General features: G+C 38.1%; 2 protein-coding genes across 2 annotated transcripts in view; both read left to right on the forward strand.

Moving 5' to 3' along the window:
* Positions 1–178: 178 nt before the first annotated feature.
* On the forward strand, positions 179–2662 carry Mcad (Medium-chain acyl-CoA dehydrogenase). Its single transcript, XM_011315771.1, has 7 exons — positions 179–496; positions 802–880; positions 989–1156; positions 1232–1332; positions 1410–1490; positions 1568–1807; positions 1983–2662. Exons 1-7 carry the CDS (start codon positions 485–487, stop codon positions 2550–2552), a joined length of 1251 nt encoding a protein of 416 aa, XP_011314073.1. The 5' UTR covers positions 179–484; the 3' UTR covers positions 2553–2662.
* A 603-nt stretch (positions 2663–3265) lies between these two features.
* The window catches only part of ftz-f1 (ftz transcription factor 1), a 45232-nt gene continuing 22273 nt past the window's right edge, over positions 3266–26224 (forward strand). Inside the window, exon 1 of the mRNA XM_011315779.1 lies at positions 3266–5281. Within this exon, the coding sequence (XP_011314081.1) occupies positions 5080–5281 (202 nt within the window). The 5' untranslated portion in view covers positions 3266–5079. The remainder of the gene's footprint in view (positions 5282–26224) is intronic.

Genomic DNA, 26224 nt, shown 5'->3' on the forward strand with positions numbered 1-26224 from the left:
TTTTTACTATGATTCATTTAAATGGATTGATAATAGAGTAATCTGGGTAATGACATTGCATTTTCGCAATTTTTTTTGCGTAACCACTGATGGGGCACGCGATAGATGGAGCACGGGTTGTAAATTGGACTTTGACCCCTTGTCGTATCTTGAGGCACCCCACTTGTTGGTTTCGCTGCTCATACTGGTTCTGTTCATTGCAGACATCAAATTTAGTCAGGTGTAGGAACTTGCACATAGAGGTCTATGCAGCAAAAAATTAGAATCAGTATTACAGATCAAGCACCGCATGTTCTATCAATTAATTCATCCTATGTCGTGCAGACATCGAGTTTAAAGTACCGGGCACCTATTAAGTAATATAAATCACCCGGACCAATATATTTTAACGAATAAAAAGTTTATAAGTCAAAGTGAAAGCGAAGAGTAGGAAATTTGTGCCCTTGTATTCTAATATAGTATTTTGTATCAACATTCTGAAAAAATGTTGATTAAGGTAAGGAAATCGGTATCTTTTACGTTGACGAGGGTTTCTTATCTCCGTTGCAGATAGAACGCATCAGATTTTGCAATTGTGAGAATGATTGATCTGACCTAAGAGTATCACCATTTTTATGAATTTTCAACGCAATGGAAATATTTATTTCGCGGAAAATTCCTCTCATTTTTCGAGATTAATGTACTATCGCATTCAATATTACGCGACTATTATTGTTTTCACCAGTGAGGATAAGGGATTAAATTAACGAAAAATGAATATAAATATGAATATAATATTGAAAGGTCCTTGAATAATTTCAGATTTGTAGTGCTGCTGCCAAGCAAACAGCGAATAGAGCGTTCTCAGTGAGTGCTAAAGTCTGCAATCGCGTTAATTTCGGTAAATATAAGAAAATCTAGAATTTCGTAGAATATTCAGTTGATTAGATTCCATTCGTTAGACGTTGGCCATTAAATAGTAATTTAATTGTCTTATTTGCAAATTCAGAGCTCGATGATGAGCAAAAACAATTACGAGAGACAGCTGAGAAATTTACCAGAGAGGAAATCATACCAGTGGCGGCACATTATGATAGAACTGGAGAATTTCCCTGGAAAATCGTGAAGAAGGCTTGGAAGTTGGGCCTCATGAACAGCCATATCCCGTCAGAATATGGTCTTATTCAATTTCATGGAATCCAATTTAATAAGAAAAACACTGATTTTTATTGAATTTAATTTACGTTTCAAGGTGGACTTGGCATGTCAGTATTCGATGGCTGCTTAACTGCCGAAGCCTTAGCATACGGCTGCACTGGAATTAAAACGGCTATCGAAGGATCTGGTCTTGGAGTGAGTGATCACTGCATTCACAACACAAGTGTTTGAGCTCCACTCATTCTTAGAATTCATTTACTCTCCAATTTCAGCAAACGCCGATTATCACAGCTGGAAATGATGCACAGAAAAAGAAGTACCTTGGTCGTCTCATTGAAGAGCCACTTCTTGCTGTAAGCGTCGAGCAATTTATATTTTAAAATAAATAAATGAATGAAAATTGAAATTTAAACTAACTTTTATTGAACAGGCATATTGTGTGACTGAGCCAGGTGCAGGTTCAGATGTAGCTGGAACGATAACAAAAGCTGTAAAAAAGGGAAACGAATGGATTCTGAATGGCACGAAAATGTGGATCACCAATGGAGGAGTAGCCAATTGGTACTTCGTCTTAGCCAGGACCAATCCAGACCCAAAGGCGCCTGCTAGCAAGGCCTTCACAGGATTTATAGTTGAGAGAGAGTACCCAGGAGTCATTCCAGGTCGTAAGGTATCCTATTAATCATATTAAAAATTACCTCCATCCATTCCACATTATTCGAAAAGAAAAACTGAATTTACTTATTTCCGTCAGAATTAAAAAGCCTATAAACCACATAAAAGATCAATTGATACGTATATTTTCCACTCCGCCCTCGAAAATTGAAGACATTATTTTACCACAGGAAATAAATATGGGCCAGAGGGCATCGGACACTCGAATGGTTACCTTCGAAGACGTCAGAGTACCTGAAGAGAATGTTCTCCTCAGCGAAGGTGATGGTTTCAAGATAGCCATGGGTACTTTCGACAAAACACGTCCCCCAGTGGCATGTGGGGCAACTGGTCTTGCCCATAGAGCTCTCGACGAGGCAACCAAGTACGCCCTGGAAAGAAAAACCTTTGGTGTACCAATTGCACACCATCAGGGTGTGGCCTTCATGCTTGCTGACATGAAAATGGGGTTGGAAACAGCCAGACTCGCCTGGTGGAAGGCAGCTTGGGCCTCTGATAACAAAGATCCAAATGCAGGAATGCTTGCTAGCATTGCCAAGTGCTATGCCTCTGACACAGCCAACAGAATTGCCACTGATGCTGTTCAGATATTCGGAGGGGCTGGATTCAACACAGATTATCCTGTGGAGAAGCTCATGAGAGACGCCAAGATCTATCAGATCTACGAGGGCACTTCACAGATCCAGAGAGTAATCATAGCGCGTGAACTCCTCAAGAATATGAAAAATCAGGCGTCGTAATTACAGCTTTGTTTGAAGTTGAAATTACGTGCCAGTTATTGATAATAATATTTTGATAATTATATAATTTTTAATTCCTTTATGAAATATATATTTTTTAATAGCTTGTTTCACGGAGAATCATATTCACTTTTCATGTTTGAATATTGATTCGTTCAATAGACAAGAAAAAATATCAATTACTTATTGAAATATTATTTTTTTAGGGGGCTTTGGATTTCTTCACAATTTCCAATCGTTTCCGACCCTTCAAACTTCCCGGGCGTTCTTGAAAACGTGTCGCTAGTATCGCAACTTTTCAAGACGCTAGTCAAGTGCATTCTCCAATCAAAGTTCCCTCCTTGCATTAACATTATATCATGTTCTCGGTAACTTTATTATTTATTTCGTTATATTTCGTGGAGTAACGTGACGAATTATGCAACGTACTCGGGAAAAAATGCTCCGTAAGATGACAAACGAGGCGTCTTGTAACACCTGACCTAATTAAGGTGTGGCGGTAGTTTACAAACTGCGACTAACTCATCAAAAAAAAAAAATCCGTCCATTCAATAGGATTTCGAAAATATGCAGAAACCGAGGAACTGACGTCACCTCGGAATAATAAACCTGTTGAAGTGAGAAGGTGTACCGACATTTTCAGACGAGGCCAGGATCGTAGAATGGAGATCCCACTCCCATCACCACCCGCAGTGGAGTAATTTTTTTTCTTTCAATTCATTCATACATGGAATTTGTTTATCAATCAAGATAACGCAGTGCTAATATCGAAGAGAATAATTCACCAGTTAATTTCTTCATTTGTTTTCAACACAAGTTGCAGATTCAACGCGGACATTTTATTCCCAAATTAAATTGAGGATGAAAAATAACCAGTCAGCTCGTATCGAGCGTGAGAGTGACTAAACCGGAGAATTGGCACAGTTAACGTTTTCCCTTTCGTTCAGTCACTGACGTACCAATCCCCCGAGCAACCGCGGGAAAATCCGTATAAATATCCTCCACCGTTATAATCAATCCCCACCAGTAATCTCCCACCCAAAAACTCCCGCCTCAATAACCCAAAACCCCAACAATCCCTTAATCCCTCCATCACCCCCAGCTCTTCAAATTCAAATAACTCCAGACACGCCGCATCGAGCACCCAAAATTACCCCGCACATGGCACCTACAATCTACCGATAAACAGCTTACCAGAAAATCTCTCTAAACCATCCTCATTTTTATTACGTAATCCGAGCAAACAGTAAAACGCAGAACCGCGAATCGCCGAGAAATTCCACATTAGTGCACCCTATCTCCAGAGATCCTCTGCCGGTTCCATTTCTCGGTGGCAAAAATCAGATTCCTACCCGTGGAAAAACCCTATTAAGCCCCTCCCGAGGTAACAATTTCAGACATAAACATTCACCGTGAAAATGAAAATATCCAGTGCATAAACAAAGAAAAAATGGGGAAAAAAATGATAAATTAAATGGTGCGTCTGCGCACAGTGTTGAAATCTTTTTCCGGCAAGTGTATTAATTCAGTGGATAAAATAGGTGTCGTCCCCGTGGCGTGAGTGGTGGATACGTCCCTGGGATCCCGTTTGGTTGCATTTTCTGTCAGAAGTGTGTGTGCCAGGCCGAGATAGGCCCCCGGGGGATAAAAAATATTGGCAATAGTGATAAATCGAGAGCCTCGACAAAAATTCAATCCTCACAACACCACATAACGATGGATTTTCGTTAATCTGAGGGAGTGCATCTGTGGTAATTAATGAATTAAAACGGATAATTGGTGATATAGCGGTGTGTTAGTGAATCCCTCGAGTACATTGGGACGCTCGCTTGACTAAGGGAGTGCCCGCCCGTTCCCCCTGATGCAAAGTGTAAGTGAAGTGGCCTACAGACCTACATTTGTCTAACGCACCAATTTTTTTCACCAACCACAACTGTGTTATTTACCACTACCTCGAGAAGTAAAACAACACACTTTGTAAACACACAATCGAGGACATTTAATGAGTAATCATTGACCATTCCATCATTGAGTGGATTTGAGTGTCGGTTCGTTCACAGTCACTCTCATTTTTTTTTTTCATTTCCTTTTCTTCTCGTTAATTTAATGAGAGACGAGAGGAGCAACAGTAGTGGAGGACAAAGTGGTTTTTTACCCTAAAATATAATGGGGAGAAGACATTAGTGTTATGGGGAGAGTAAAGTAAGGTATCGGTGGAATTCCATTTGTCCAATTGATCGAGGTTGTTTTTCTGTTTTTTTTTTTTGGGTTTTTTTTTATGCACGGGGGGGAATTCGAGACGTGCCCGGAGGTGAGGTGATCCTCAGTGTGACGGTACCGGCGTGGGCTCTCCTCCGTTTTCTGTTGAAACGGGCCTCGAGGATTGAACAGAGAGGGAAAGTAACGAGTTGAATTATATATGTAACAGTTAAATGTGTGTGTGGGTATTGAAGATAAAGGGAACATACGTTGGCAGTGATTTTCACTGATAATTGGATAAGACAAGTGTGGGTGGATTTTTGGGGCGATGCACGAGGATCGAATGGAAAATCCGGTTGGCGATGTGAATGGGACCATGGAGGCGACGCCGACGGGCACGAGCCTGGCCGAATCATCGACATCACCTCAGATGAGTGATGGTGGGGTTAACAACGTGGTACTGACGTCTAGTCATCAGGCTGGGACTGATGCGAGACTGGCGCTTGTTGTCGATGTACACAGTGAGACAGGTAATTGTTTTGGATCAATGATTTTTAGGGTTTGTTTAGGTTTGTCCTGTTTGTGTGTGTGAATGGGAGGATGTGTGCGAATCATTGAGTGCCTCTGTCCTTTGTTGTCTGTGTGGAGACGAAATGCCGCTTGCCAAACCTCTCTTTTGCCTCGTTGGGCCCCCCCCATTCGCTCACTCCCACTCGACAGACTTTTTTTCTGTGACTGGATTTTATTGGGATAGTCGACTCCTCTCGAACTACCAGAAACAAAGAGTCTACCTGGAATTTACCAATTTTCTCTTGATAATTTTTGACATTCAATGGACCAGTGGCTTTACCAATTGCAATATAAATTGACTCATCAGTTTTTTTTTATATGGTGACTTTTCGAATCACGAGGCACAAAGAGAGGCATTTTTATCACTCATTTCGCTCTCATTTCGCTCTCATTTCGCAACATTTGGTGAATGAAAAAGGCCGGGGGGAGAGCCATGCGAATTGTTAGAATGCTTTCTTTATTTTTCTCTTTGAGTCGCTTCTTTTGTTGGGATGGAAGTGACGGCGAGAGACAAAGAGGCCGTCTGGCTCTCCCCTCGAGTCATTGCGCCTTCTTTCGTTTTTAATGTGTAAAAACGGGAGATATTATTTTTAGCAACGATTAAAACAAGTATTGTGGGTAGAAATGAATGTTATGTCTTCTTGCAAACTCCGGGGGTTATAATATCAGGATGAAGTTGGAATTTTATAATTTCTTCACTGCAACACTGAGTTACTTGTCGAGGGGTTTATGTGCATTTTGGATGGGCTGCCGATATGTAGGTCATGCCGGCTGTGTGAAATCGAGAATGATTATTTTCATTTTGCCAATGTGCCCACACAGTGGGCACCGACACATTTCTGTCGACTTTATTTGTGTCTTTGTAACAGTTTTACTCAATTTTTTTTTCCTTTTAATCTTAATCTCGCTCTCAAAATCGATTTTATTCGGTGAAAAAGAGTGCGCTCATTCTTTACCGACATCTGTCGCCGGATTATGTAACTGGTGGATCGAAGGGGAAAGGAAAAAAGGGGCAGGGCTCTTCGGGAATGATGGAATGAAATTGCTGGCTCTAGGACCTGTTTAGGTCTGCAGGTGCCTTCACATTTCAATGAATGCAGACATCTTTTGTTCTCATTCTCTCCGACTATTTCTAAAAATCAATTTCCCCTGAGAGAATTATGTGGAACTAATTCTGTTTAGTAAATTCTGGGGATCGCGTGCCAAAATAGCAGTTGAGGCGCAACAGCGATGGGAAAAGGCAAATGAAAATGTCAGTTGTTGAGCAAAAAGTAGTAAATGCACACGAGCGGCAATTTTACAAGGGGCTAGAACTCCCGCTGGCTGTGTTGACAATGGCATCGACAACATCTACCTGCTGTTGAGCGTCAATTGCACTTGTTGCGCTTTCCCGAGCTCTTCCCTAGGTCAACCCCTCAATCCCTTTTTTTTTTTCTCCCCACTTCGGGACAGGGGAGGTTCATCCATTCGTTGAATGTTTGTTGATGTCGGTCGGTTGTAAATCAAGATTATCCCGGTGCCCCTGAATGGGACAACAGGGTAGCAAGGTGTGCCCCGTGGAAGTCCAACTGGGGGGTTCCAGTGGGTCAACCATAGTTCGGACAGACGCGTGGCTGACACGTTTCTCAAATTGCTGGATATTTCAAATTTACGTAAATCAGAGAAATGGCAAAGACTCTCTCCTTCATGTTCACCATGATTTTTTCATTCATTTTTTTTCTGGTTATCATCTATAATTTCCAATGTTCAATGAAGCATCTCCAAGAGTTGAAATTGGAATTACTAAAGATGAACTTTTGAAATAACAATGACAAAAAAATTATGCGCTTACAATTCTTGGAATTCATTAATGAGAAAGAAAATAAAGAAAGTCTTTGGCAATTAATGGTTTTTTTCTGAAAATTAAATTAAATTCACGTGAATTATCGATACGTTTTTTGACTGATAATTTATTAATTGAATTGTTATGAAATTTTAGAAATTCTAAAAATGAGTTACGACCATTAGCAATGGTGCTTGCGTCGAAAACTTTGAAAAATGAGATATTCCAATTAAGTAGTACCTCCTGGATGAATTATGACCTATTAAGACGAAAATTTAGGACTCATAAGTCCCTCGTCGCGTGCCTCGCAATTTTCGGTAAAATTTAGGGAGAAGGAAAATTTGGGGTCCCAAAATGAACAAAGGGATAATACATCTCACTCCTCGGCCCTCTGAACGTTGTGCAATATCTGACACTGTTGACCCAACTCTCACCAGGAGTCGACCCTTTTGTACTTCCTCTCCACCCCCCGTTTTTGCTTCATTCAATTCTCTTTGCAAACAATTTTCACTTATTCTCCTCGGTTTTACGACTGGAGGACAGTACGTGCGAGTGGGTCCCTCGAGACGTAATAATGGAAAGCGAAATGATCTCTCGTTGCAAAGACAACCATAAACGCAACGGGTATTCTTCCTGGAAGCCCACACCCCGGCAAAGAGAATTGAAAAATAACCGGAGAATATTACCCGAAAAATCATTTAACAAGTTTTGAGTCCATAATTTTTTTCATTATAAAAAAACAAATTGTCGAAAGTCATAAATGAGTTCAGTGGAATTGCGCAACATAACTTTACAATTATTTACGTCAGACTTTCACAATTTTGATGAATGATAAAAAACATTTGTTTAATCAAAGTAGTACAAGCCAACGCCAGTGTCAATCGAGTGCTGCGGGAATGACGAAATATCTAAACAATAATCATCCATCATTTTTTCTCATTCATCCAGAATTTTTTGGTTTATAAATATGGGACAGATTATATCTTCCACATATTAACATGCTAACACGAGCTTTTTTGGGTTTCAATTGAGATATATTTTTCGGTTTACGTTCATATTCAAATAATATTTCAATCATGACTATAATCATTCCGTTTTCCATAAGACGACTATCTGAAACATCTAAATTGATCATTATCAACGATGATTGAGCACAAACTGAAACATAATGTTCCCATGGATATCCAATTTTATTCAAAAATAATATCAGATTAAAATCAGAAATTCAGGAATGACTCGTGGTGCTTTAAATTCTTTAAGAGTTGAAAGTTCTTTATGAATTCTTAAAGACAGATTTCGTTTCAGAATCTCGCGTGCTCTCAATACCTCCCCCTCAGATATGCCCTCGGTAAATAAAATAATTCATGTAAATACTGCTGTAATAACTCTAACATATAAATATGTTATACATACACCCACGCGTGCGTGAACGCTGTTTTTCCTCGCGTTGTTATATATGCGGACTCGTATTCAGTCGCTTGACCCACTTTGATAAACCTCGCATTGGAATAACTCAATAACATACTGAGAACCCGGCACATAGTGGCGACAATCATTATTATTCATGCGTCAATTTTTTTTTTTATTCTCGTACTGTCCTGAGATTTCAAAGGTTCGCCAAGCAAATGGCATTTCCTCTCATCCATCACATTCATGTGGGTGAAAATAGCAGTGGTGAGGGGCAAAATCGCGAATATCCTTTTTTCACTCGTTCATTCGTGTTTTTATACCGAGGAAAATCGAAATGGAAAGTGGAGAACCTGGCGCGACCATCGATTCACTCGCTACAGTCGAATCGAGAGTTCTCTCAAAAAGTTTCGATTGTCGCTCCTACAGGTGGCGCGAAAGACCCACGTGCTGAAATCAATGATTTTAGATACGTTTTATCATTCGGTGAGATTATCACAGGAAATACTACTCCGAGATCAATTACTTTATTACGCACATTAACGATTGTAAGCGATTGCTGGTGCTATTTACGCTGTGCTTCGAGTTATAAATTACGAATTGTTAGTGCTTATTTTTTTTTTTTTTCATATATCAAGTCACGATTTTTATCGATCATGAAGAATTTTGAAAAATCGATTAGTGCTTATTTTTTTTTTCATACATCATTTCATGATTTTTATCGATCATGAAGAATTTTGAAAAATCGATTAGTGCTAATTTTTTTTTTCATACATCATTTCACGATTTTTATCTATCATGAAGAATTTTGAAAAATTGACTAGTGTTAATTTTTTTTTCATATATCATTTCACGATTTTTATCGATCATGAAGAATTTTGAAAAATTGACTAGTGTTAATTTTTTTTTCATATATAATTTCACGATTTTTATCGATCATGAAGAATTTTGAAAAATCGATTAGTGCTAATTTTTTTTTTCATATATCATTTCACGATTTTTATCGATCATGAAAAATTTTGGAGAATACCAATATTGCACAGCCTCTCGGAATAATTCCACTCATTGATCACACCGACAAATATTTATGCAGACAATTATATATTTTTGTATTGAATCGACTCAGCATCTATATAAAAATTATATAAAACGCAAATTACAGACCTATATTTCCAGACGGATTTTTATTAAAGCGTTTCGACGTCTATCCCCCGCGACGGAGTATAATAACTAATAATATTAATTAATAGTAGTATAATTCCCAAGAATTCATAAAAAATGAATAGAATGTGAATAAAATCCGGCTTTACTCCCATCCATACAGAGTACATTAAAAAATGGCCGATATAATGTTTCAACCGATATTTAGTTGCTGAAATATTCCAACAGACTTATGAATAACTCAAAAGGTTACAGTCGGAAGGAAATATTTCAAAAAATCGAAATAATTCCCGCGCTCGTGCGCCGACGATTCCGTGCCAGTTATGACAAATTCGATTGGGTAATAGCAACTCGCGGTGAAGTAACTTCACCGCACGCGGGACACGGTTCGTGGTTTTTAATACGCGTCCTACTTTCCGCTATCTCATGGCAAATACACACAAGAGTTTTGTACAAAATCCATGGGCATCCCTCTCTCCTTCCTGCACTCGTCCATGTTCGTTCAAGTTCGTGTGGATACTTGGGACCCTTAATAACCCCCCCTATCACCCTCCCACCCTCCCACCCACCCATCCTCCTGCCCCCCCAATTCCTCCCGAAGACGCGTGACGCGATTGGTACGATTGGCGCGTGTCCCTCTCCCTTTTCCACCCCATCATTTTAATTCATCGCACTTTTGCAGTTCTGCAGATTCTCACTGTGCGGCGACACCGAATTCCCATCTATATATTCATCCGTTATTTTAAATAAAACATCTATTACACATACATTTATGTATCAACTAAACACGTTTAGCCAGCGCAGAAGGACTGAAATTGAAAGTGGTTTGTCCCACTGGCCCACTGACCTGATTACCTACTGACAATGACACAAATCCTTGCCACCGACGCGCTTCTCACTGTTGGCGCGCTGAGCTCCCTCGAGGCCTTCCCTCAGGGACGTCATCGCCTAGCCAAGGGCGAGGGGAAATCAGAGAGAGACTAGCACTATCACCTTCCGGTACTTCCTCGCACCTATTACATTTTTTTTTTTCCAGAGAGAGATAAAATGAAAAGGCATCAGCACGGGGACAACACCATTTCCCATTTCTTTATTGTTTTTTTTTTCTCTGTCAGTAATTGCGTTATTTTATTGAACGTTACTGGAGTATTTTTGGGATTTATCGGATCGCGAGATTCTAATCGGTTGTGTGAACTAGTTCGCTGGGTATCGGTGTGGGAGGATTGATTATTGGACTGGGTTATTCACGGGTTAGAGGATTTTGTTACATCTTTTAATTCGTTGGGGACGGAAAATGTTGACTGCTAATTGGGGATTTTAGTAATCTAGTCGTTTGTCTACTTCTAGGTTGGCATTCTCGTTAAGGTCGTCGTGTGGGCGGCTGTTTCATCCACCCACATGCACCCGGACGTTATGTGCATGTGTTGGTTATTCCATAGAGATTTTTTAATTCTGCAGTTGCAAATGTGATTTTTTATTTTAAATCGACAGAATGAATTTTTCTGCATTCGAAAAAATCTGCGGTGTCTATTTTTTGAGGTCTCATAAGGTCTCGTCATCTAAGTAAAATATAATCTATCTGGAAATATAAAAGACATGAAAGATGTCCTCAGAGATCAGAAAGTTCCGTCTTTCAAAGATTTAGATGAAATTCCTCCGTCATTATAACAAACTCACTCGCAAGACTCAATCTCATCAAGCGCGCAAGCAAAAATAATTGTTCGTCCCTGAATTGAAAGTAATGGCCTCAATTCCAAGAACCGCTAACATTTAATTTTCTCTCCATTCAGTCCGTCTAGGTGATAATATTAAAAATTTTCAAAATTGTAGCCCCATCCAACCTAAATATTTATCCGCAACGTAAATTTTTATCTCTAAGCCTCTCCTTCCATTATTCACGAGTCCATTCGTTTTGAATAAATTAATAGTTCGATAGGGATGGCGAGAGAAAAAAATAAAATTCAGACCGTCGCCGATAAATATTTAATAGAATTCAAAGTGTTTAACGCCGTCTGAAAAAAGAAAGGGGTCAGGGATATTGTTAACCTCGAATTAAATTCGCAAATAAAGAAAATGAGTATTGTAATGGTGATAGGAGTCATCAGGTTTTACTGGTTGCAGTGTTTTCGGTGTTGAGTAAGGCCCGGATGATATCCCCCTCTTAAAAAAGTAATGGCCTCCACCGGGAGATTATTTCATGATCTGCCCCGGGAGGAGGTAAAAGGGAGGGAAGAGTGGGCCTCACTCTCGCTTTCGGCATTAAGGTTCGGGTATAGGCCTTTTTTTCTTTTATCTCCTTTTTTTCTTCTCTTTTTTTCATGTCGCAACATTTTCTCAACCGGCTAACACACGCGCCTGTACTCACGTATTATTTCATCCTATATATAGATATAGTATGTTTTAAAATCGAGAACCGAGAACTGAACAACTTACGAGCCTACTTTCGCTAGTTTGCGTAAGAATATGTGTTCGGTTTGAGTTAGCTAATGCCCACCTGGGACACCATCACGATTTTAGACAAGCCCTTTCGGCTCCCCGGAATTCGCAAATTTGACGATTTAACGCCGGCGAAAATGGTTCGAGGTTAATGTGGAAGTTGAGCGGATATTTGGCGATTTTTTTTTCTTTTTTTTTGGGCTATTGAGTTTATCGATTTCTACTTTGAGCGGTGGCCATTTGGAACGCAGAGGAAAGTTTGATACTTTTTGGCAAATCGGGGTGGGGAGAGGTGTCACAATCCTCTCTTTCCTGGGGCTCTACTGAAATCGTTATGAAATACAAGCCCGAAAAAACTTTCTCAACTGGCCCAATCCCGGGTATGAATCGACGGGTTTTCAACAGCAATTACGTGGCCCTCTTCTTTTGGGAATTGTGACACTTCGGGGGAACAAAATGGCATCTATCGGCTTCTGGATGCCTTTTTCATTCATTCGCCGCCGTTTCCTGTCGGTTTTTATTATAAACAACGGTTTACGAGCGATTAAAAAACTTGAGAATAATTTTAATCGCTTGGAATTCCGTCGGATTTTTTTCACCGCAGAAGATTTTTTCGAGAATACTATACTCGTATATATTTAAAAAACTAATATTTCGAAAACGCGTAAGCCTGATCCCTCATTGGTTCACATCTTGTTCGCCATATCTTTGTATTCGTGGCGGGAAATTCGAATACGACGCACATGTAGCAACCAGTCGTATTATTTAAACTCCGAAGGTTTAATTTGCGCATTTAGAGCCGTTGCAAAATTATTCATTTCAAATTCTTTTAAGGAAATAAAAAAATTGCAGAGTGAGTCAAAAGGGCATTGGAAAAAAACGGAGCGTTATCCATGCATTCATAAAATTCTCCCTCCACCCACTAGTACCCCAATACCCAATTAATTAATTCTCATTATTTAATTTTTTTCAAGACTTATAAAAATTAAAAATGTTAAAAACATCGAGGAAGTGATGCACGTTGACATAGTCACTTCTATTTGCAAAAATGACGAATGAAGGAGTAGATGGAGTGTTCATTACCTAGAACGACGTTAAAAGAAATTATCTGAAAAATGATTGAGTAAAAAGAGTCTGAGTCAATAAAATTGTCCTCGGAGGTAAGATGATGTGTTTGTTATCGTGAAATCGTTGTTTTTTTTTTAAATGAGTGGTGGGGTTGTTGGGAGATGGAGATATGCCCATCGATGGTATTGAACACCGGCAATCAAGGGGGATAATCACGATGGCCTCGACCACCTCTCCCTCGAGGAGTTTTGAGGATTGCATTGATATTGCCTTTTGGTACTGCACGTACGGCAGATGTTGTTGGTGTTTGTTTGGCTTCCATGACGGCTGAAAATAACACAAGTATTATCACCCCATCCATTCCTTTTCGATGGAGGTCAGCCGGGTATAAAGTGGGTCTCGACCACTCGGTTAGTGTGTCATGGCGTACACGTATTGAATAAACTCAATCTCGATAACTACTTATCAACAAATGCAATGCTAAATTCGATGATTATTCTTGACAAGGTGATTTGTGTGATTTTTAATGCTCTCTTGGAAATTTCCAACTGACATTTTCACGAAGGGCTGCTTGATATTAAAACGTCCATAGATTTTCTCATTTGCTGTTAACATTTATGATTAATACCTCCAAGTCCGAGACTTGGAATTTTTATTATATTTTTATTTTTATGGAGATATTGAAGGATGTCAGTCATCGGGACAGATTGGCACAGATATTGTTCGAACTAATTGAACAATTAGTTTGAAATTTAAATGAATTGTAATAAATTTCATTCATCAAGATATTAAACTCTGTTTATATAATTAACTTGACACGTCAGGAAATGGCAAGAGAATTTTACGTCTTCGAGTAATTTGACAAGACCATGTTCTCTCACACAAAAAAGAATGGCCTGTTTGTCGACCAGATTAAGTAATACCTATAAAATTCAAAAAACTTGATTAATTTTATTGCAAAATTACGGCGAAAATGTTGCCGCGTGCAAGTGATACAATCTGAATATAGGAAGCATAACAACAATGAGGAAGAGTGAAGGAAATGGAAAAAATAAAACATGAAGTGATTTTCGTGACATTTAGCAGATAGTCTCAATGACCAGCTTTCCTGACACAAAAATTAATTTTTTAAAGATTTTCAAAAAATTCTGGAGATTTTAAAAACAAAAATAACGAAATCCTTATGGAAAATTGTCGGAAATGCATGGAAAGTTCTCGGAAAATATCCTGAGCTGTTATTATCGTTTATGGAATTGTCAGGAAATTACGAGAGATTTTTCTGGTTCATTGAGATGTGTCTCGGTGGAACCTGCACTGCATGGCGAGTCTCGTTCCTGCGCCGTTAATGTCTCCGAAACGGATCGAAGTATCGGGCCCAAGGTTGGAGTACATCCCTCTCTCCCCCGGGTATTTTACTCCCTGTTAGATTGAATATACGCGCGCGCAACCAACCGATCGGTAGAAATTTAGAATTCGAACCAGGCCAGATAATATGTCCTCATTTTATTATTACGTATTATGATTTTTTAACAGTCCAACCTCAGGGTTCTGCAACTGGAACATGACTAATGCCAAAAATCAATTATCATCAAGAGATGACAATCAGCTTCTGATTCTGATCATGCGAGATAGCTCCGAGAAATTCCAAAACCGTCAGATCCACCGCGAGAAATCTGTCCACATTTTTTCCTCGAGGCGATATCAATTCAAAAAATTATCCATTCAGATATAATCATCTGACATTTACCTCAGATTGTGTCATCAATATTGTCGCCATGAAAAACTATCGATTACCTAACTGAAGACTATTTGGGTTTTCCAAAACTCGACGATTATCGATTCGAAAAAATTCATACGATTGATTATGTCCACAACGATCAATAATGTCACTACAATTTGACATTACCACTCTAAGCACTGACATAGAAAATTCCATTATATAAAAGCCCCTCTCCTAAATAAATATTGGACTAAACTTGAGGCATGTCATCTAAAAACTCCGTGATAAAATCCCCATTTAATGGTTGAGTCTCAAGAAAATTTGCTCAACGCCAGTAAATTTGATTAAGAGGAGTAATTTGTTTAGTCTAAGAAGAGAAGAAGAAGAGGTTAGCGCAGGTAATAATAAATAGACAATCAGAATGAATAGATCCCGGGAAAGGGATGAATGTGACGAGAGCATGGGTCATGCTGCGGAAAATACTTGGTGCGATGGATAAGAATGTGTGTCTAGTTTAGTGGGCAAGTAGGTCGCGAGGGAAACCAACAGTTATTGCGCAACATGGCTGTTCCAGTGTTATACAACTATTGACTCACCGGATTAACAAGTAGGCTGGGTGAAAACGAAAGCCGTACCACAGATACCAAGAGAGATTACACATGGACAGGCATACACACAGAGAGAGAGAAACGCGGGCGCAGGAGAAAAAAAAAATCATCATCAATTTGCTCTTTAAATCGAGGGAGAAGAATAAAGAGCGTGAAACAATGGAGCTGTTAACAACTGAAGTTTAACAAAGGAAACTTTCTTCATTTATTGCTAACCATATGTATTGGTGTCTATAGATCAGTGGAATGTGTGTCTAAGGGTCGTGATAAATAATTTAATTCACTGGTATATCCAGCGAAAGGGGAAACATTGTCGGCGATATATCGAGCGAGGAGTCTCTATATGGAGTTTGGTTCATAGGTCATGCCACAATTTAACGTATCATTTATCAATCATAAATACTGTCTCTATGACAGGGGGTCGGGAGACACCCCTCAAGGATCGATCGACCTCGTTACACTTGACCTAACCCAGCTATCATAAATACGTGTTAATTAACCAGTATGATACTCGTTTGATACTGATTCGTTCATAATTCAAATATCATTCAAATCGAGTCATTCAAGTGTGAATGAAGGATGCACTGATGCATCGATCGATAATCCAAAAAATTGGCGCTATCATTTCATAGGGGAATATATTTTCACCGGGAATCCCTTTTAATAAGAAATTATTGCGATTATATCACTGTTGAGATTGAAAAGGTAGAGAAAAAATATTAAATTCAATTGTAATTATTCAGTTGTTATCGTCATTCTGTATTTTACTCTTGCATTGGCATTTCCCCTTCACGATCGCTTCAATTGGTGCTCAATCACAATGTACATATGTCTTAATTCTACCTTTCAATCACACGGGACCTGACATTACCGACCTGCCTCAAATATTCCATCGCGAAACCGCTTCAAGGCGTAATACGTATGACGTCGCAATTATGTGACGAGATTTCTTTTGGTGAGTTTTTGCCCGGGACTTTCTCGAATCATCAATTCATGCCGGATAGAGGGGAAAAAACCAGATGACCATCCGAACACCGGATTAGAATATCTTCAAGTAGCTTTGAATGACAGTTCAATATTTTTATTTTGTAGACGCGATGAATTAATTTATAATTATTTATCGCTGGGAAAAAATATATTGCAACAGTTTGTTCGACCGGATGACGACGAATTTATCGATAAAGGGGTGATAAATGAGGGAGTGGACTTCGAGGGGATGAGAATGTGCACTTGCACAAGGGTGGGGATAAAAATCGATGAACGATGACACAGTTACCGAGTAAACCTGGCCTACTTTCAGCTCGACCTTTTTCTATCATCCCCCTCCGAATGCCTATACCACCCACGCCACTTGATCGATGAAAATATTGAAAAAATCCAATTGTTCTCAATTTAAAGTGATGAAATAAATTGATAAAATAAAGAACTATTAAAATTGCAAATTGAGACGAATGGTCAATTGAGTGCGTACAATCGCACGGAGAAACTAAAAAAAGTAGAGTTAAAAAATACGTGTCCCAGTTGAATATAATTAAACGAAATTCAATTATCATCGATCAGACACGGCCATTACGTTGCGTTATAAATAAATTCCGCAGAAGTACATGGGCAATTAAGGATAACTGCCTCCGACCCTTTCTCTATTTCCCTTTCCTTTTGTCATACGATTGAATTAAAATAATGCCATGTGCAGTGCGCGGGAGGTGAATATATATATTTTTTTTTTTTATGTGAGACTGTGTGTGTGGCGAGTGTTTGCATATGAGCACTGGTGGCCACGTGTGTACCAGGCTTGTTGGCTCTTTGCGCAATCGCTTAACAACGCTCGAGAATAAGTGAAATAAAAAAAAATAATAATGAAAATATGGAATGGAGAGAAAAAAAAAACGTGCTATCCTGTGGGCTGGATTTATGACGGACACTGTGCCATTATTTTTTATTCCATTTGGCTGATTTTGATAAGTCCCTTGGTATGATTTTATTGTACGGGCGATTGTCGGAGAACGGGGGATTGTATTTGTATGGAAATTTTAATGGGGGCCGGAAAAGAGTCGTGTGGAGTGTGCGCAGATATCAAACCGGCAGAGAAGCCTCTTCTCGGGGTAGGGACAAACTGTGTCAAGGGCACACACTACAAACCAGAGAGAAGGAGAGAAAAACGAGAGAGAACAAGAGAGATAGAGTGCGCCTGTCTCTCCCGTTGTTTGTGTGGATGAATTTTGTGATACAAGAGCCTGGGATTACTCCATTGCAATGTAGCTCGAATCAAGCAAAATCTATTTTTTTAGTTTTCCTCCATTTTTTATTTTTAAAAGGGATTCACTACCTCGTTTTATTCACTCTTAAACATTACTTGAAATTTCAGTAACAGAGTCATCTGAATTTTCAGTTATATGACTTTCAATTCAATTTTTATTAAAAATGCTCATTAAATTTCTCATTTGTCTTGATAATTTAAAAAAATTAAGTTATCATGGTAAATGTCAAATGATTTTTTAATTTTTCAATTGGAAAATTGTTGATTGTTCAAAATCATTAGAAATATTGATAATACGGAATAATTCGATAAATTCTTCGAATATATAGATATTTTTTGGGATTTAATATACCATTATGAAAATATCTGTTATATATATTTTCATATGTATTTATATACAAGCGCATATTATATACTTATTTGGAGTTTCACGGAATCATTTCAACTTGCGTCAATAATGGAAGGCGGGAGGTTGTGACGTAATCCGCGGAATTTTTATGGGGCTTCGAATTATTAGAGTTGATGAAATATTTGACAGTATCGATGAGAGAATTCAAATATATAATCATCCAAACTCAATTACCGCCGAAACTTTCGATTTTATTTTATTTTCAATGCGTAATTATAATCTGTTTATTAATCACTTTGACTCAGACATCGTTAATTAATATTACATTTTTTTTTACTGCATTCCACACTTTTTATTCGGTCAACTCCTAAGATTCATTCATTATTCAAATAATTATTGTTAACGACTTGTGAACAATGAATTGTTTTGCGTGATAATCAATGTCATATCAAATTTACAGCCGAGAAATTTTAGCATTTTCACGAATTTTCACGTTCGTACGAAAAATTGATGATAATATATTTTTCTCGCTGGTGATTTAATTGCCAATGGGTCTGAAATCACCATTGCCCATTCGTCCAAGTCCTGAAATCCATTCATCACTCGAACATGCATTTTTCAAAGAAATGTGCACGATTCATTGTTTTTCTCCTCAATTTTTTTTTCGCCTTCATTGTTAGGAGGATAGAAGATTAATTTTCGTCTTCATTGGGTCAATCTCTCAGTCATAAAAATGGAGGGAGAAATTTTTATTGGGCTATTTTTCATCTTAAAATGCGTCACTGCTTTCAGGTTGAGCACTGAAATCCATTTATCATCGTGATATTTATTTTTAACGACATGGACACGATGAATTCTTTTGTTTAATGCCCGATGTCCGACATAAAATCTACATACAAGCAATAAACAAAGACAGTTGGTATAGAGGTCGTTCCGTGTGTGAACTCCATAAAGTCGTCACGCCTTGGTAAGCACCGAGAGCCCTCCTTGATCCAAATTCCAGCCCCCGACGTGGGGTTGGAGGTTCAATCTGATTACTTGAAATTTATATATTACGTTCAGATTGTAACTGGCCTACCGATCTGCTCATTTTTTTTTCACAACTCGTGATTTTTCTGTCCGCACTGTCAGAAATTTCTTGAACTTCCCGTCCGTCCATTCCATTTCTCCAACAAAATAATATAAATCTTCAATTACATGAGTTTTAATTCAATTTCAAATAAAAACGTACACCAAATTTCTCATTTATCTTGAAAATAAAAATGAAAGAAAATCGGGGTTTTCATGATAAATGATTGATTTTTTAATTTGACATCAATAGCAATTTTATTTTCAATATTTTTTATGGTTTTTCAGTGCCATATTGTTGATGAATAATTATATATTATATATATTATATATATTTAATATATTATATATTTTTTTCACCAGTGAGACAAATAAATAAAAATAAAAAAATCAATAAACAAAGTTTGTTTAAATTTCGTACGCACTGGGTCTTCGGTAAATTGCGAAGGAGATAAAGCAAAAAAATGGCGACGACGTTCTCACAGCGATAATTATCATATCGGCAGTGGTGATCTGCTAGAGAAGTTTATAAAAATGTTGGGAGACAATGGAAGGGGGAGGACGGAGTTCACCGAGAGTGAATGTGTGAGTACACTGTAATTACGCACTCGTGAATGCGTTACGCGGAGATTATGCCGGTTATGGGTCAGTTGAGATAGGTGAGCCGGAGATTAGACCCATAATAGACCTTTTTCTTTAAGACCTGAGTGATACTGGGTGAACTTTAATGCTCGGGTGAAAAATACAAGCCCCTTGCATAATTAGTCAGTAATAAATAATTCCCTATCTTGATTATCGGGGCTAATTATTTTACGGGGGGAGAGAGATTTTGGGGGATAAGAGTTGGGATATTGAAATATTTATCGCCCATGAGGTTTCTTTATTCAACCTTCATTAATTCACTCATTCAAAATTTTCGAGTCATTTTTCACGCATTAATTGCTCTCTACATTTCACTTGATAGATATGACGTTTATTTCACGTTTTCTTTATGTAACGAAATGATAAAAGAAATTATAAGAGACATGAGTCGCCCAGACGATCTCGTATTTAAAAATTACCGAAAAAAATAAAAAATAACTGTGAAAAAATGCGCGATTATTTTGTCAAAATTCTCAAAGACCTCTGGACACGGGGTAATGGCAAAAATATTTCAATTTATCACAGACTTCTCTCAGTACACCCTTAACATTGAACACTCGTTTGAAACTCGAACTAATTGAACATAAAGCAATTGCTTGGGCGTGGTGCGACATAGTGTAACCCGGTTGTCTAACCCCCCAGTGCATGTACCGGTTTCTCGTCGGCTCTGCAGGAAGCAGCATTTCTGTTCTCATTAAAAAAACCCTGAAAAAAAAAAATAAGTATCCAAGGTACAATGAGCGAGTTCACTTTTTCGCACAGAGTGACGAGCAGACTGATGCAAAGGGAAAGCGAGGTAATTACTGACCACAATTGCCCTTTGTTCTGGACAGGGCCGAAAATATGAAAATTAAATATCAGCCCATTCCCTTCTCCCTCGAATTACCAACAATTTCCTTTATTTTTCATTCGCGATAAAATAAATGGGTGTAATTGTGGGTTATGAAGAAATTGTTTGATTGTGTGAAAAATAAAATGATATTATTCACTCGTCTCAAGTATCACAAAGGGGAGCAAGGGCACTCAAGCGGAACACTTTGTCTCTTACTGTATATCCTGCGTTATTACATTTTACCTCATTGCCTCTTTTTTTCTCTCCTCATTCTCATTTCTTGTTTTATTCGATTTTTCTCAGTTTTTTTTTTCCAGAACTAGAACAATTGCTGAGATTCAATGGGGCAATGAGAAATAATAATTTAGTTTATTAAATGTCACATCAATTTTTTTGTCCTTGCTTCAAATCTGATTTTATTAAAACAACAATTATTGGTGGTAACAAATCGGTTTAAATAGGTACATTGGAAAAAATTACAGTCAGTGTGGGAGGGTGTGGTTCAGGGATTTCGCGATTTCGCGATTTCGCGATCTTGCGCTTCACTTTTTGAATTTTTTTAAACTGATTATGATTATTCTATTTCCACACCCACGCATTTGCGTTATTTACCATTCATCCGAGACGCCTAAAGGCTACCTGTTATTCCGTCGTCGTCAGCCTATTTATATCGGCCTAGATTCCACTTTTACATGGTATATGTTCACACTACTATATAAGCTTTAGCTCTTTTCTGTGAACCTCTCCATTGCTCTGCAATATCTGCAGGTATAAACCGCACACACACATGTCGTCCGACACCGCAGATTCTCACGATTGAATTAATGGAATTTATACGACGGGGAATTTATTTTTATTCACATGCACTTTAATGTCAATTTTCCAACGTATAACTTAATTTCGATTCATGGAGTGTCATCGGCAGAATTATGCACAGTCATTATCATTTTATGGCTAATTGATTGAGGGAATAGAAGTTCAATTTCGACGCGTTTTCACTCATTTTTTTACTCATTTTGTTTGTACATTTCCATTATTTATTCGACTGATCATTGATTAGATTATTCTTCTCAATTACTTTTAATTAATCGAAAGCATTTTGTTCTTTTTTCATTCCAATTATCGTTTTACTGAAAATCCAAAAATTACTCGACTGTCCACATTCTTCTAAAATTGGGCCCAATTATATTCATAATTAATATTCATTCCGCTCACGCGCTATTAAAAATTCGAATCTGATTCCAATTAAAAGCGTTAACTAAACCTCTTCTTAATTTCAAAAATTCCGAGAAATTCAGAGAAACTCTAGATTTTCAACTCTCGAAATCACAATGAAGAATTCTAGTGAAATTTCCTGTGTCTTTATCGGTAAAAATTTCAAGTCAAATTCTCCAACGGTGTGTGCAATATATATGTGCTCAATATATATTTCATCTTCCGGAATACATGCGTGTGGATACACGATTTTTGTTGGGGATGGGGGAAATCAATTGGCTGAGGAAAACAGAAAAAAAATGATTTTGGCGGATGTTTTTGGTGGGACTGACAGGAGAACCGACGAAGTGCAGCGTTCAGCCAGGCGTACGGTGGAGGCTTTGGTGCGTGGAATAGGCTCAAGGCTGCTCGACAGTGCAACATCGTGTTACTTTACAACTACAAACACCAAATATCCATACCTCCACCACCGCAGGAACAATTCCGACACAGACTCCCTTAAGCAAAAGTCTACCTGTCCTCGGTATTGGGCCCAACTCCGTAATCCGCTTTCAATTGACGTTATCGCATTCATCTTTCTGTCTCCTCATTCCCCATTTTAACTTCCAGATTTGAAACCAAAAAATTAAAAAAAACCACTGAGGCCTATTTTTCGGCCGGAATTGCCACTAGACTTACGTGAATTTTCCGTATTTTTCAAAAATTTTATAGAGCTACTATAGTCTTTTGCAATTTTGAAATTGCAAATTCTGAATTTTGCGGAAAAATCAGTGGATGGCAGTGGAAATCGAAATTTATGTCAGTAAAAATCTGAAGATTTCGTTTTCTGTTTGTAAAATGAAATCCCTGGTATTCTCCAAGTATACTACTCGGAAAATTTCGTTTTTTTTCACAATTAATTACTCTCCTCGACGGTGATTTATCGATGCATTTTCTTCCCTTGCTTTGATTGAGAAATCTAATCTAATCGTTTCGCTCACAGGGTTTCGATAAATTTTTATTTATACTTCGAGGTTACTAATCGTACTGATTTCAAAAATATCCAGAGTTGACAAAAATATATAAATTACCCCCAAAACATTCAATTAAGCGATAAGAGCAATAATTTTACTTTCTAAATTTTTGCAGCGCAGCAGATAATTTTTTTTTGCATTTTTGATACAATTCCCCACCAATAACCTTGGATCTTGTGATTTTGTCAAATGATAAATGTCTGGTGTATTTTCAATTTTTTTGCGGCTGTCTCTTCTGTTTATTTTATTAAATGGAGAAGCAGACGAGGTCGATTGTCGACTCAACTGCCCCTTCCTTTTATTTCCGGTTCATCACCATCTTTCAAGCACTGTAAACCTCATCGACCCTCGTCTCCCACCTTTCATTTAACCCAGATAGATTTCAAAGGTGATGTGAACAAGAATTCTCATTGAATTAATATTTTTTCCCTGGCATTTCGAGGGGTTTATTGGGCAGTGGAATCTTTTGTTGTGCATTTTCGTTGTTTCAATGATGTATGCTACATGCAGTACACGAGAGACCGGAACTGCAGTCTAGTAATCGTACGGTTGCCCCCAGGAGTATGCGGGAATCTCCAAGAGTATGTACGTGGTGTACTCTGATGCAGGACACAAAGTAAATTGCGAAATGTACAGTCGCATTACGTGTATTACAATAATCTACTCGGTTTCATTTCATTTCGAGGAACAGGGGAAATCGTCAAATTGCCCAGAAAGAGGTCCTAATTTCCTCTTTTGTTGTTTTTTTAAATTAAAAAAAATATCCTATTCATCGCGGGGAAATTTTTTGATGACAATGGGACTCTTTAGAAATCAAAACGTTGAGAAATTTTTAGGCTTCTGTTCTCCTCACCCGCGTCGATTGTCCCGGTGGATAAGAATATTTTTTTTTCAGGCGCTAATATCAGATTATTTTTATCCCATACTAGTACTTTTATTAAATGAAACTATTTATTTAACAATTCCACGTGAATATTCTCCTTTAGAAATTTTATGGAATTGCAATCACAGAATCATATGAATTTTTAATTATTACTCCACCTGTATAAAATATTAAACCCCCAAATTTCGAGACTCAACTTGAAAAATCACAATTCCCTCGATCAAACCATCGATTTCCCCCGATGCTCCTCCAAAAACTAGAGCATTTAAAAAATAAACACTAATAATTTCTCCCCTCCAGTCTTAACGCCTCCATTTTACGATTTTTAAATCCTCCGATTGTAAATACGACTGAAATAAAAAGAGGAGAGTCGCACAACAGCCATCCGTGATGCGGTCAAGGGTAGTATGCAAGTGGGTCAGTCGGACAAAAATGTCACAAAAAGCCCTGAACTTTTTCAATAAATTTTTTCCTCTGGTTTTTATCTCGTTAAAAGCGAGAGAGAGAGGAAAAAAAAAGAAAACAAGTATAAATCTTGGTTTTCACGAGAAAATGCGAAGGGCAAGTGAAAATGGTGGGGATGACATGGACGGAGGATTGCACATGCTTAAATACCCTTTGGCGAAGGGTCTGGGAGGTGGTGAGGAGGCGATACGGTCAAGTGTACCGGGTAACTAGGTCAATGAGAACCGTCTGACGAGTCTCGCGCAGGCGTAGGGTCTCGGCCCCGGACCCACCAACCAACACATTTTCCATATATCATTCCACAAGCTATTATTATCAACGCCGATTCAGCGGTCACTATATAACACCAAAGGGCTCGAGCTTTTATTACCCAATGCATGTCTTTGAGTCATACTTCAATTCAAACTTCGATTAAACTCATTTCTTATTCCTTCCAACATTTCTCAATCTACACCGTAACCTTTCATTCCATTGTATATTGAACTTCCACATAGTATCCATGTATTTATTTATTTGAAATTAATAACCCAACCACATTGTTGGAAATAATCTATTTTTAACAACGACAAAGTGACAAAATTTCTGTAGAATTATTTTTGGAGGGATTAATTGAGTTTTGAAATTCGAGGAAATAATAATAAAACTCATGGGATGGAATTTATTTATATGGCGGATGGATAGGTTTTCGGGAATAATTAACAGATTATAAATTTTCTGCTCTGCAAATAATTTCATAAAAAAGGAAGAGACCTTTGAGAGGTTTTTTAAATGACCCTCGTGCAATTTAATTGACAAAGTCGATTGTTACGGGTGTAGAGTCTATTGAAATGGTGAAATAGGGAACCGGAAGTGTCACTGCGTCGTGTATACAAGAGAAATTACCCTTGTAAATACGATGCACTGGGCATCGATCACAACGGGACGTCGCGGCGCCTTTAATATGCGTCCCACTTCTCTCGTCCTCACCCCTTTAATTCCTTCCAGCTAAAGCCTGCAGAGGAAAAAAAAGGCATCTGCACACATGTACTTGATCACTCCCTTCCTCATGCACATGCAACCGAGTTTCCTAGACCCCGCCATCTATTTGTTTTAACGCCCGTGGCTCAAGTTCACAGGGTAAGTGGGTCACACCCCCGCCATTATTTTATACGCGTCACAACTGCCCTTTTATCTCTAGGAATTCGTGGTGGAAAAAAAAGATATTTTACTTTCCGCCACAACAAATGTCTTCAAATTTTCCACTCGTGGTTATTACCGCTTTTCCATTTTCCATTCTCCCTTTTTAGAAAATTTGTAGAAATTTTTTAAATTCAAATAAAATCGTGGCATCTAGAATGGATTCTTTTTATTCAATTGCGAAGAGGGTATGGGATAAATTATGAGGCTTGGTGAATTACTTTTTAAAAAGACGACTGGAGAAAATTCTCACGTTTTTTTTCCATTTTTTGAGGTGGAGTGATCGGGAGATAAAGAAGATGAGGATATCTTGGAATCAGGGAGTGTTTTCTCCTATCTCTAATCATACCTGATACAAGAAAATTCCATTGTTGGCTAATGAACACGAGATATTATTCTTGATTTGGGAATATAACTTTCATTCCAGAAGAATAGATATTTTTATTTGAGAATGTGCGATTTAATTCATTTTTTTTTCATTTCATTTAAACCAAATGTAAAGCTTTTGGCCCGATGAGTTCTGTCGCGGAGATTTTAAGACTTCGACTGCTGTTCAGGCACCTCAATGAAAAATTTAATGATCCAGTACTTCTAATTGACTATTGGCGAGGGATAGATGGACACGTGGGAATGACAGACCTCAGCTGTCAGTTTTACATGGCCCCATGAACAAGAAAATCAGGTCAACACGTATCAGAATGACCCACATTCTTTATCACCCTGACGCTCGTTATCACCTCTGATAACGCGTTTATTAACCATATGTTTATAACATATATAT

The sequence above is a fragment of the Fopius arisanus genome, unplaced genomic scaffold (genome assembly GCF_000806365.1).
Source record: "Fopius arisanus strain USDA-PBARC FA_bdor unplaced genomic scaffold, ASM80636v1 scaffold00005, whole genome shotgun sequence".
NCBI lineage: Eukaryota > Metazoa > Arthropoda > Insecta > Hymenoptera > Braconidae > Fopius > Fopius arisanus.